Here is a 12,916-nt window from a genome sequence, read left to right as displayed (position 1 = left end):
GCCATATTGTCATTTGGGAATATCAGAGTCAACCTGCACCATTCATAAGCACTTTCCCCCCACAAAACGTGATGTGCAACAATGGCAAATTCTGACTTCATTTGGTTCTTGTACATATGAAAGGCATTTGTTGGGTTTCTCACCAATCTGAACATCTCTGGTTTGGAATATGGTGAGTCCTTGGACAAAAGCTTTCCCTGAATCCACTACACTTGTTCCATTTCTTTTTTGTAGGTTCTATAACGTAGCACTAATGGGCATTCGAGGGTGAAGGTCCTGAGTGCTGATTATCTCCACATTTCCCTACTATTTGGATGCAGGGATGGACGACCTAGAGCTTGGTGGTCCTATGGTCATTTCCCATCAGTGTGAACTCTCTGAGGGTGTCTGAGGGAAGTGCTGTGTGAAAAGGCTTGTGTATGAATATACATTTCTCATGTGTATGATTGGGTCAAATCTGGAAAGGGATGAGCTATGGCTTAAGGTCTTCTTATGTCCCCAGCACATGTGGAATGGGTTTATCCAGTGTGAGTTCTCTGGTGCTTGGTAAGGGAGGAGCTGTGTGTAAAGGCCTTTCCACAGTCCCTGCACACATACGGCTTCTCTCCTGTGTGGATCCTCCGGTGCTGAGTGAGGTGGGTGCTCTGCCTAAAGGACTTTCCGCAATCGTGACACTCATAGGGCTTTTCCCCAGTGTGCGTCCTTTCATGCTGGCTGAGCGAGGAGCTGTGGCTAAAGGATTTCCCACACTCATTGCACCCATAGGGCTTTTCCTTGGTGTGAATCCTCTGGTGTTCGATGAGAAGGGAGCTCTGGCTGAAGGCTCTGCCACACTGGTTACATTCATAGGGTTTCTCTCCTGTGTGGATCCTCTGATGCTGAATGAGGGGAGCAAGCTGGCTGAAGGCTCTGCCACACTGGTTGCATTCATAGGGCTTCTCCCCAGTGTGGATTCGCTGATGTTTGGTGAGGGATGAGCTGTGGCTGAATGCTTTGCCACAGTCATTGCATTCATAGGGCTTCTCCCCTGTGTGGATTCGCTGGTGTTGAGTGAGGTGTGTGCTCTGCCGGAAGGCCTTCCCACACTGACTGCACTCGTAAGGCTTCTCTCCTGTGTGCGTCCGCTCATGCTGGCTGAGCGAGGAGCTGTGGCTGAAGGTCTTCCCACACTCGTTGCATCCATAGGGCTTCTCTCCTGTGTGAATCCTCCGATGCTCGGTCAGGAGTGTGCTCTGGCTGAAGGCTTTCCCACACTCACTGCACTCATAGGGCTTTTCTCCTGTGTGGGTCCTCTGGTGCTGAATCAGTGGGGTGATCTGGGTGAAGGCTTTTCCACACTCATGGCACTCGTAGGGCTTCTCCCCTGTGTGGATTCGCTGGTGTTTGGTCAAGGACGAGCTGTGGCTGAAGGCCTTGCCACACTCACCACACTGATAGGGTTTCTCCCCAGTGTGGATTCGCAGATGCTGGGTGAGGTGGATGCTTTGCCGGAAGGCTTTCCCGCACTCGCTGCACTCGTAGGGCTTCTCACCTGTGTGAGTTCGCTCGTGCTGGCTGAAGGAGGACCTAAAACTGAAGGATTTCCCACATTCGCTGCACTCATAGGGCTTCTCGCCTGTGTGAGTTCTCTGGTGCTGGATCAGTGGGGCAATTTGGTTGAAGGTCCTCCCACACTGAGTGCATTTATAGGGTTTCTCCCCAGTGTGGATTCTCTGGTGTTTGGTAAGTGCCGAGCTGTTCCGGAAGCCTTTTCCACATTCGTGACATTCGTAAGGTCTCTCTCCTGTGTGTGTCCGGTGGTGTTCGATAAGTGCTGAGCTGTGACTAAAGGCCTTTCTGCATTCCTGACATTTGTAGGGTTTCTCTTTTATACACGTTTTCTGTAGAACATTTAGGTCTGGCTTCTCCCTTTTTCCACGTGTTCCCCACATGTGGGGGCCTTGTTTTTCAGGAGTCATTGGTTGATGTGGGAGATCAGGGTTCAGACTTACATTTTCCCCAAACCCATTCCTCTGCCACTGCTCCTGAACAGGCGTCTTCACAGGCGTGAAGGCCGCCGGCACTGCCAGGCTCTCCAGGCTTTCACAACTCCATTCCCAGTGGTCCTCAGTGTCCTCATCCCTGCAGTACCACAGACTATCCCATAGGAATCTTTCTACCAAGATGACACTGTTGGATATTTCTTCAGAGATGCCTTGTTTTAGAACTGACAGTTTGACTTTGGGTCTAGTTTCCAAGTCTGAAAGAAGCAAAAACTGGAAATGTCCCTTAATCTCTGTTCCAGGGCAAAAGTTTGTGGTGAGATGGGAAGAGGAAGGATAAAACTAGTGATTTTGAAAGGTTCAAGGTTCAAGTGGCTTTGACCATTTAAAAATATAGTTTTGCAAATCAGGAAAGGAAGAGAGGGAAACACAGAATAAGGAAAAGGAAAATAAGGAATAAGGAAAGGAAGTGGAAAGAACAGAATAAGGAAAGGAAGAGGAGAGGGAGCAAAAAAACAGTTGGCACAAGAAATATGAATGTAGTCTGTGAGGGGAGCACAGAGGTGGGTGCAAAGGGGATGCCCAGGAGAGAGCACTACAGAGGCACTGGACTTGGAAGGAAAAGTGTGGCACCCAGGCCCCAGCTACAGTGGCCTCCACGATGCCAGGTGGCAACAGAGAAAACGGTGCTGCATGGAGAAAGCTGGCTGACACCCAGCTTCTTCCTGACAGCATATGCTGTTGTACCACCTCACTCTAGATGTAAAGGAACCTATCTGCTCCCCACAAACAGGAATAGCTGCAATGTGCATCACTAAGAGGAAGATAAATGACCCGTGGTGTATTACAGTACTTTGATTTCGTCCATTTCACTAACTGGGAACCCCTTGAGGGTAGGGGTTTCTGTCCACCTTGCTTACCACTGTATCTATAGCCCACAGCAAGAGCTCAATATACATGCTTAATGAATGAACAAATGCACTCCCTCCTCCTCCTTCCTGGCAGGACTCTCTTTTTGCTCTGGTACCCAGCCCTCTCTGCACAGCAATGACCTGGGTGCCTGCTGCCCCTACCCTGACCCCACAGTGGCCGAGAGGTGTGATGTGGGCACCTTCCCCATATTGTTATGTTTCAGTGAAAAGTTCAGTTAAAAAAAAAAAAAAAAAGTTAAGCCAGGAGTGAATGGCAGAATAGTGGCTTCCCAAAATGCCCACATCCTAACCCTAGAACCTGTATGTTTCCAATTACATGGGAGGGAGGAATTAAGGTTGCTAATCAGCTAACATTAAGATACAGAAATTACACTGGATTATCCGGGTGGACCTGTGTAATCACAAGGGTCCTTAAATGGGGAAAAGAGGCAGAAGGGTCAGAGTCAGAGTGAATATGATGTGTGACTTGACCAGGGCTTGCTGACTGTGAAGATGGACAAGGCCATAGCCAAGGAATGTGGGTGCCTCTAGAAGCTGAAAAATGCAAATAAATGGATTCTTAGCCAGGCACAAGGCTTCATGCCTGTAATCTCAACATTTTGGACAACTGAGGCGGGAGGACTCCTTGAGCCCAGGAGTTCAAGACATGCCTGGGCAAAATGATGAGACCTTGTTTCTACAAAAAATAATAAAAAAATTAGCTGGGCATGGTGACACACACCTGTAGTTTCAGCTACTGAGGAGGCTGAGGCAGGAGGATCACCCGAGCCCAGAAGGTCGAGGTTGCTGTAAGCCATGATCATACCACTGGACTTCATCCTGGGCAAGAGAGCAAGATCCCATCTCTTAAAAAACAAAAACGAGAGAAAGAAAGAAATGGATTCTTCCCTTCCCTAGAGCTTCCAGAAGGAATGATGCCCTGCTGACATCTTTATCATATCCCAGAGAGACCCATTTTGGACTTCTGATCTCCTGAACTTTAAGATAATTTGCTTTGCTTTATGCTACGAAGTTTGTAGTACTGTTGACCCTTGAACAATGAGGGGGCTAGGGGCACTGACCCCAGTACAATAGAAAAATCTGCGTATAGCTTTTGACTCCCCAAAAACTTAACTACTAATAGCTTACTGTTGACCATACTGATAAAATAAATAGTTAACACTTTGTTTTCTTTGAGACGTGGTCTTGCTCTGTCACCCAAGCTGGAGAACAGTGGCGTGATCTTGGCTCACTGCAACCTTCACCTCCTGGGTTCAAGCAGTTCTCCTGCCTCAGCCTCCTGAGTAGCTGGGACTACAGGCGCGCACCACCATGCCCAGCTAATTTTTTTGTTGTTGTTGTATTTTTTTTGTAGAGATGGGGTTTCACCATGTTGGCCAGGCTGGTCTTGAACTTCCAACCTCAAATGCTGCCTGCCTCGGCCTCTCAAAGTACTGGGATTATAGGTGTGAGCCACTGCTCCCAGCCCTTAGTTAACACATATTTTGTATATGTGTTATATAATGTGTTCTTAAAGTAAGCTAAAGAAAATGCTATTTAAAAAAATCATAAGGAAGAGAAAATATATTTACTATGCATTAAATGGAAGTGGACCACCATAAAGATCTTCATTCTCCTTGTCTTCACAGTGAGTAGGCTGAGGAGTAGGAGGAGGGGTTGGTCTTGCTGTCTCAGGGGTGGCTCAGGCAGAAGAAAATCCATGTATAAATGGACTCACACAGTTCAAACCCATGTTGTTTAAGGGTCAATGGTAACTTGTTGCAGGAGCAGCAATAGCAAGCTAATATATTGCGTAAGGGCTGACTCTTATTGATGTGGAGGGACCCTACCGTGACCCTCTCCCACACTGGCCATCCCTCCTGGACTCTGGTGACAGGCCAGTCTTCCCATCTGATGCCAATGGGAAATTGACTGTCATTAGACTGGAATACTTCTGCTACCTACCAATCACCCTACAGGCACATGGCAGGGCCCAGCCTGGATCCACTGACCCACAGACACATGAGTTATAAACAATTATTTGGTTTAAGCTACTGAGGTCGGAGTGCTTTTCCTATGCAAGAGCTGACTGATGCATGACTTTGGGCCTTTGCACCTGCTGTTTCCTCTGCCTGAAATACTACTATTCACTCAGACTGCCCCATGGCTCAGGCTTCAAGTCACATGTCACCCCCTTGGAGAGGCTATCCCTCATCTCTCTGCTAAAGTCTCCTCACCTCCATCCTAGTCTACCTCATTGCTCATTTTCATTTTCTCAGCATTCATCACAATCTGTAATCATCCAACTCATTTTATTATTATTATTTTACCGATTTATTGTTTGTCTCCCCGACTCCCTCACCAAGAATGTAAATTCAGTGGAGATGAGGACTTGGTGTCATCACTCACAGCAAAATGGGTGCTCGCTAAATCTTCACTAAGGCTGAGTAGTAAATTTTCTGTGAAGAATTAGAGAACAGCTGCAGAGTGAGAAACCAGGAAGCAAGCATGGACAGGCTTCTCTCAGCCCCAGAGGGCTCCCATCTCACCTGGGTACACGCCTGGGGGAACTCCAGAGTCCACTGCCCGTGGCTCTGCCTCTTGCTCCAGCAGGGAGATGACATTCGGCTTCGGTAACCAATGTCCTACTCAGGGAGAGACCCACAGAGTGAGCATTTGTATCCCAGGACCCTTCCTGAGCCTCAGCCCATTCCACCTTTGGTCTTCCAGGTCCCAGATGGCTGGGGACCCCTGAGTGACTTCAGCTGTCATACCCACAGCCCTGGATGTTCCCCAGGGACTCATTCCCCTACTCTCAGTCCCCGACCCTACCCCTGCTTCTGGGGTGGACATGTGACCCAGGCCTGGACAATCAGAACTCTGGTTCCTCCCCTGCCCGCTGGCAACAATGATCACTGTGAAGAAGACCTGGCAGCCAAACCAGGACAACCCTGGGACACAGACCCTGTCTTTTCTGCTGGTCTTGGTCCCAAGAAAGGCACCTTGGCAGTTGTCTTGTCACCTCCAGAGAAGCCTCTCTGGAAATGAAGCCAGAAAGAGATTACTATGGTCTGAATGTCGGTGTCCCCCTAAAATTTAGGCTATGCATACTGGCTTATGCCTGTAATTCCAGCACTCTGGGAGGCTGAGGTGGGAGCTTTAGCCTAGGAGCTTGAGGGCAGCCTGGGCAACACAGCAAGGCCCCGTTTCTACAAAATTTTAAAAATTAGCTGGGTGTGGTGGTATGCACCTGTAGTCCCAGCTATTTGGGAGACTGAAATGGGAGGTTTACTTGAGCCAGGAGGTTGAGTGTGCAGTAAGTACGACTGTGCCACAGCACTCCACCCTGGGCAAGAGAACAAGACCTTGTTTCTTAAAAATAAAAAAGGTTCAGGCCGGGCACGGTGGCTCACGCCTGTAATCTCAGCACTTTGGAAGGCTGAGGCAGGCAGATCAGGAGGTCAGGACCATCAAGACCATCACGGCTAACACGGTGAAACCCCGTCTCTACTAAAAATACAAAAAAAAAAAAAATTAGCCAGGTGTGGTGGCGGGTGCCTGTAGTCCCAGCTACTCGGGAGGCTGAGGCAGGAGAATGGTGTGAACCTGGGAGGTGGAGCTTGCAGTGAGCCGAGATCGCACCACTGCACTCTAGCCTGGGCAACACAGCAAGACTCCATCTCAAAAATAAAAAATAAAATAAATAAAAAATAAATAAATAAAAAAGGTTCAAATGTTGGAACGTAATGTGACAGTGTTGAGGTGGGGCCTTGGGGAAGTGATTAATTCATGAGGGCTCCACTCATGAATGGGATTAGGGCCTTTATAAAAAAAGCTTGAGAGAGCTCCCTTGCCCCTTATGGCATGTCAGGATACAGGAAGGAAGTGCCATCAGTGAGGAGCAGGCCCTCACCAAACACTGAATTTGCTGACACTTTGATCTTAGGCTTCCCAGCCTCTGGAACCATAAGCGACAAATATCTATTGTTTATAAATTACCCAGTCTAAGGTATTCTAGCAGCCCTAACAGACTAAGACAGAAGTGCAGAGGGAGGTGTTAAAGAAGGAAGGGCTCCTGACAGCTCTACAGAAGACCCTGTTCTACCCTGGGATTCTGTAGTCTTGAGACCCAGTATGTTTCTCTGCTTCTGTTGATTTCAGGTTGAGTCTGAGACTTGTTGATATTGGTCCTAATTGATATTTCCTACATTAAAACAGTCAGGTTCCTAAAGCCCAAGACATACAGCCCCAGGCATTTGCTTTTAAAGCTCCATCCTATACCCATATTTAACCTAGTAGACTCAGAATTCATGTCAGGGACAGACCATCAGATAGGGCATGGGTATGGCCTTACCCACAGAGACCAGAAGCCTGAAGGTGTCCAGCATCACATCACGGTACAGGGTCCTCTGGGCAGGCTTCAGCTGCCCCCACTCCTCCTGGCTGAAGTCCACCACCACGTCCTCAAAGGTCACTTGCTCCTGAAACATCACACATGTGTCCTCAGCAAGCCAATCCTGGCACTGGCTGTAGGTGGGATAGCTGGTGAATGCCAGCCAGGCTGGGTCGGATGGAGTTCTCTTTGGTCTGGGGTTTTGGGTCAGGTTTTTCTGTGGGGCCTGGATGGGGGCCCTGCTGATGAGGTGGAGGATCTTAGAATCTAAGGCATCATTCCCATTTCCAATAATTTGTCTCTTGAAATAAGAAATGGTGCAGAGGATAAATAAAAATAAAGGAGTAAATAATAATAAAGGAGTGGACCAGTCCGGCATGGTGTCACATGCCCGTGGTCCCAGCTGTTCAACAGGCTGAGTGGGGAGGATCACTTGAGCACACAAGTTTGAAGCTATAGTGAGCCGTGATTGCATCACTGCACTTCAGCCTAGGGGATAAACAAGGTTATAAAGCTAGTAGCAGCAAGTCTAAAGACTGAATCTGAGGGTTTTTTTTTATTTTTATTTTTTTTCTGAGACGGAGTCTCGCTCTGTCGCTCAGGCTGGAGTGCAGTGGCGCGATCTCGGCTCACTGCAAGCTCCGCCTCCCGGGTTCACGCCATTCTCCTGCCTCAGCCTCCCGAGTAGCTGGGACTACAGGCGCCCGCCACCTCGCCCGGCTAATTTTTTCTATTTTTAGTAGAGACGGGGTTTCACCGTGTTAGCCAGCATGGTCTTGATATCCTGACTTTGTGATCCGCCCGCCTCGGCCTCCCAAAGTGCTGGGATTACAGGCGTGAGCCACCGCGCCCGGCCTGAATCTGAGTTTTTTAATTTTTTAGAGACTGGGTCTCGCTGTCATCCAGGCTGGAGTGCAGTGGCACGATCATGGCTCACTGCAGCCTCCAATTCCTGGGCTCAAGCAATCCTCCCCCGTAGCTGGGCTTATGGATACAGCTACGAGCCACCGCACCAGTCCCCTTGTATGGGTTTTCTGACATTCCCACAGGAGGCCGGTTTCTTTCGGGGGCTTATGGGTGGGGTTAATGTCATCATAAAAAGGCGAGTTCCGCCCCCTTGGCCTCCAAGCCGTCTGAGGAAGCGGCACTCGATGCGCCATCTTGGAGCGCAGAGCATGCGAAGGCCTTCAACTTCAGACTGCAGAGTCAGGGCACCTACAGTTGTCTGACATCACCCAGCCTCAGGTATGCAATGACGGCCGCACAAACATAAAGCCCACTCAGACCGGGACCCGTGCCCGCTGACCGCCAGCGCAGCGTGGGCAGAGCAGAGGCTGTGGTTGGGGAGCCTGGCGCGGACTTCAGGAGGCCGGGCGTGCAGGCAGAGGCCGAGCACGAGCAGAGGCCGGGCACGGAGTAGGGGCCCGGCGCAAGGAGGAGGCTACGCGCGAGTAGGGACGGGGTGCAAAGAGGAGGCCGGGTGTGAGGAGGCCGCGCACGAGAAGGAAGCCGGGCACGAGGTGGAGAACACGCGCGAGTCCGAGATTCTCACCGGGTCTGTGGAGACGCGCAGCCCAGGGGTCATGCCCTGGCTTCTGGCAGGAACGGCTGACCCTGCTCTGTGGGAAAGGGGAGGTGAGCAGCTGGGAGGCCGAGGCGGTGCTCAGGTCCCCAAGCCGCGGAAGTGCGCCAGAGCCTAGCTCCGTGGAGAGCCCTCCAGGGCCCCGCGTACCCGTTTAAGCGCCTGCTGTGTGTGGGGCGGCCCCCCGCGCGGGGAAGGGCAGCCTAGGGTTTCCCCACCTGTCTGAGGGAAGCTGAGGGCCTGGCGGGTGCCGACACATGCCTGCTGCGCAGACTCTGGGCCTTAACGCTACAGTGACAAGGACCGGGTGGTTGCGGTCCCCTGGCCCTGGGCATTGTGCCTCACTTTCCCTCTTCTATCAACAAGGGTGGCGGCCCAGTGCCCGGTGTAGGGCAGCAGTGGGGCCGGGGGCGGGGCGCGCGTTCCCTCAGGGGCTGTCGGAGCAGCTCCAGTACAGCTGAGCGTTGGGCCCCGCCCTCCTCTCAGACCAGGGATGCCTCCCAAATCCTGTCCCCGCCAGCCCCGAAACGGCCTTCCCCAGGCCCCGGGCAGCAAAACGGACTCCACACAGACGCGCGCTGCTGGAAACTCGCCCCGCCAGGGCCCCAGGAAGATCCCCGGACCCCTGCACCCGGCCCGGCCCAGCCTGGCCTCCCCTCCCCCACCTCGCCGGCCTAGCTCACCCGCCTGACGGCTAGACAAAGGCCGCGGCACCGGCGGCCGACACTGCGCCTGCGCGCGCCTGACTCCATTTCCCGGAAAGCCGCGCGCGCATTTCCGGCCTCGGGTCCCCAAGTCGCTGTCCTTGGCTTTGGCGGCCTCTCAGTGCTGCTGGAGCTGGAGTCACCGGGCCTGGTGAAACAGGGCGTGGGAGGTGCCTGGGCATCAACGCGGGATCGGGGCCACCTGGAACGCCGTGAGCTCCCGGCGCGACCACACGGGCTTTCGTGTTGGAAACTCCACGTCAGCTTTGTTGCTGCAAACAAAGCAGTGGTTTTTCAAAACACATACTTCAAACCAAAGCATTCACCAAGATCGCACGCACGGGAGTCTTTGCATTTTCCACACTGAGGCAGCCCTGGAGACTTCCTGTTGTATTTATTACATGGTTATAAGGAACATAATGTGCAAGACACTAACAATTATGACGACTTCGGACATTGCTAGGTAGTCAAAATTGTGCATTTGAACAGCAGTATAATATTCAAAGCTGGTGTGTTCTCGCGGACAAGAAATGAATTGTCATTTTTTGAACATTCACCAAAGCCTGCCAGGCGCTAGGCCCAGGTTCAGCAGCACACAGTAGCGAAGCCCCCATTCAAGCGGGCTTCGTTTCACCAGCATACATCACACATGCATGGAGCAGCCAGGCGAGAGGAGCTGGGAAAGCCAGGGCTGAGCCTTGTGCTTTTGCTCTTTTAAGAGAGGACTGATTAATTCCAATCAGCCTGGGCTTGGGAACTGTATTTGAAGCTGCGGAAAAGTTTTAAGACAGGGGCATTTTTTTTTCTTTGACTGAACTCTGAAAACAGCAGAGAACACAATACGAATTCTCATACCACACACAGACACTTGAAAAGATTTAGCTGGTTGACACATAAGTTAAGACTTTAAATGTCATAAGCCCTAAAACAGTGGCAGTTATGAAGAGATATAATGGCTCAAAATCATAATGCACTGATGTAAACAAAGCAAAGGCAAGCTTCTAGGCTTTTAAGGGTGTCCTGTACGTTCCAAGAGCTGTAAAGCCCCACATTAGTGACCGTCACACTGAAAGCCAGCCTGCTTTTCACTCTACTGCAGTAAAGAGGCTTTCCATTGTACATAAAATGCCATTTTTCAGTTCTCTCACTCACAAACCCAAATGCCACAAAACATTTTGTGTGTCTATGTTTTTCTTTCACAAAATGTATACTCTTTTGTCCCCTGCCCCCACCCCACCTCCTCCACCCGTTTCCTTTTACTGGATCAAAAGGTATGAACACACAACTTATGGTGAAGTCTTTTTCCCAAGCGGTCTGATAGTCCTGGTGAGACGCTGTCGGTGGTGCCACACTGAGCTTGCTCAGCCCTGATGGTGGCCAGGCGGCCCTGCCCAGCTCCCTCACACTTGCCCCTCTGTTTCCTTCCTCAGACCTTCTGATCCTCGGTTTTTCTCAGCCAGGTTTCTAAACCGTACATGCCAGCAGGGGCGGGCTCTTTCTACAGGGGCAGGTGCTGCTTGGCTCCAGCCAAGTGGGGTCTTGCAGACTGGTAAGCCCAGCGTCCCAGGTCTGGATTTCTCAAAAGAACCCAGAGATCGTGATTTCTGTGTGAAATCTCTTGATTTTTTTTTTTTTTTTTTTTTTTTTTTTTTTTGAGGCGGAGTCTCGCTCTGTCGCCCAGGCTGGAGTGCAGTGGCGCGATCTCGGCTCACTGCAAGCTCCGCCTCCCGGGTTCCCGCCATTCTCCTGCCTCAGCCTCCCGAGTAGCTAGGACTACAGGCGCCGCCACCGCGCCCGGCTAATTTTTTTGTATTTTTAGTGGAGACGGGGTTTCATTGTGTTAGCCAGGATGGTCTCGATCTCCTGACCTCGTGATCCGCCCGTCTCGGCCTCCCAAAGTGCTGGGATTACAGGCTTGAGCCACCGCGCCCGGCCGAAATCTCTTGATTTTTAAAAGCTGGTAGGGATTTCAAAGGCTTTAATAACACTACCAGTCAAATAAGACGAGCTGGAGGCTACTCCGGTGCCGCCCTTGCTGTGGTCTGAACCTCCTGCTCTTTCATAACCACTGGCTGGGCCCTTCTCAGCTCCTTCTTGGCTTCCTGTCCGAATCTCCAAGCAGAGCATTGCTGGTTGCCTCTCTGTGTGGCCTGGGACAGGAACCCCCACCATGAGCAGGTGGGCTGCACATCAGTGCAGCTTCCAAGCAATCCTGCAATCACAGCATGGATAGCAGAACTGTGTCATGCTGTATGTTAATGTTTAAAAAGCTAATCTGTTCAACATATACATTTAAAATATACTGTGACAGTTACAGTTCCCTGGACATATTTCTCCCTTAAAAAAAAATTTTTTTTTGAGAGCTTCAAAACCTAGCAGTGTCCAGCCCTCCTCTGACCCAAGAGACCCTGGCTGCCAGGGAGAAAGGTGACCTGTGAGACTCTAGTCTTCCAGAGCATTAAGTGCCCAGGGCTGGGCTCACAGCTCCTGTGACAAGGGCTGGAGGACGGGAGACTGGGGCACATTATGATGGGGGTGTTGGGGTCTTTGGGGAGTGCTGGCAGAGGAAGGCACAGGGTGAGGGAGGCGTGCTGAGGTGCTGGGGCTTCCACAGCTGGGGTGAACCTAAAGAGAAGAGAGAGGCTAGCTTTGTGTCTCACTGCAGCTCAGGCAGGGTCTTGGGACTGGGCAAGTTGGGCGAAGAACACCACGTGGTGGCTTTCGAGAGTTGCGGCAGCTGCCACAACTGCTCCAGGACCCTGGGCCACGTCCTTGCTTCTGTCAGCTAAGGTGGAGTGCGTGAGAGTGGCCCTCCAGGGGTGGCCCACCTCCCCTCAGAGGTTGAGGGAGGCTTCCCCGGCTGGAAACTGCAGCCCACAACAGTGTCTCAGTTATCTCCACAGGGACTTCCCCTCACTCATTGAGTCATCCCTTCACTCTGCAGGGCCTGTTGTATGCTGAGTGTGGTCAAGTGTGGCAGTGGAGACTGTTCTAGGCACAGGAGGAGGCCAAGGTGAGAGGCAGTGTGGAGTTAGGCAGAGACACAGTGAGTTAAGGACACCAGCCTCCACCATCCCAGTGCTGGGAGCTGTGGAGGCAGCAGGGCCACAAAAGACACGATGGAGCTGCCCTGCTGGGGTTTGTCTTTTCAGTGTCTGCATTTTAGAGGGACCCTGTTGGCTGCAGGATGGGGATGGGGCAGAGGGAAGGGGCTGGAGGCAGAGTTTGCTTAGAGGCAGCTGCAGGCATTCAAGAAATGGGGAGAGAGCCTGGGGCTGATGGTGCAGAGGAGAAAAGAGAACTCAGAGGGGTTGGGAGGTGGGTTCCCAGGGCAATCAAAAATC

The 12,916-nt window shown here is 51.4% G+C and overlaps 1 protein-coding gene across 15 annotated transcripts; it reads right to left on the bottom strand.

Annotated features, from left to right (window-relative positions):
* Window positions 1-430: 430 nt before the first annotated feature.
* Window positions 431-9,764, bottom strand: ZNF135 (zinc finger protein 135). 15 transcript variants are annotated; one of them, XM_077980150.1, is made up of 8 exons: window positions 9,552-9,604; window positions 8,839-8,905; window positions 7,248-7,374; window positions 5,443-5,538; window positions 5,224-5,352; window positions 4,486-4,550; window positions 3,636-3,759; window positions 431-2,239 (listed from the first exon to the last, which is right to left on the bottom strand). In XM_077980150.1, exons 7-8 carry the CDS (start codon window positions 3,730-3,732, stop codon window positions 519-521), a joined length of 1,818 nt encoding a protein of 605 aa, XP_077836276.1. In that variant the 5' UTR covers window positions 3,733-3,759; window positions 4,486-4,550; window positions 5,224-5,352; window positions 5,443-5,538; window positions 7,248-7,374; window positions 8,839-8,905; window positions 9,552-9,604; the 3' UTR covers window positions 431-518. The 15 variants fall into 15 exon arrangements, with proteins under 15 accessions (XP_077836276.1, XP_077836279.1, XP_077836277.1 ...); XM_077980153.1 differs by lacking the exons at window positions 4,486-4,550; window positions 5,224-5,352 and adding an exon at window positions 5,858-5,931 and having other exon boundaries at window positions 3,636-3,733; window positions 9,019-9,604; XM_077980151.1 differs by lacking the exons at window positions 4,486-4,550; window positions 5,224-5,352 and having other exon boundaries at window positions 3,636-3,733; window positions 9,019-9,604.
* Window positions 9,765-12,916: the final 3,152 nt, after the last annotated feature.

Source organism: Macaca mulatta, chromosome 19 (assembly GCF_049350105.2).
Source record: "Macaca mulatta isolate MMU2019108-1 chromosome 19, T2T-MMU8v2.0, whole genome shotgun sequence".
NCBI classification, from domain to species: Eukaryota; Metazoa; Chordata; class Mammalia; order Primates; family Cercopithecidae; genus Macaca; species Macaca mulatta.
Note: the sequence above shows the minus strand (reverse complement) of the source record. Positions and strands in the feature narration are given on the sequence as shown.

Coding starts and splice junctions, on each gene's coding strand:
- ZNF135 (XM_028838787.2), bottom strand. CDS start 9,127: ATGTGTCGGCACCCGCCAGGCCCTCAGCTTCCCTCAGACAG. Junction 5,539..7,247: donor CAGGCTTCTGGTCTCTGTGG/GTAAGGCCATAC, acceptor CTCCCTGAGTAG/GACATTGGTTACCGAAGCCG. Junction 2,240..5,442: donor TCCCCCAGGCGTGTACCCAG/GTGAGATGGGAG, acceptor TGCTTCTTTCAG/ACTTGGAAACTAGACCCAAA.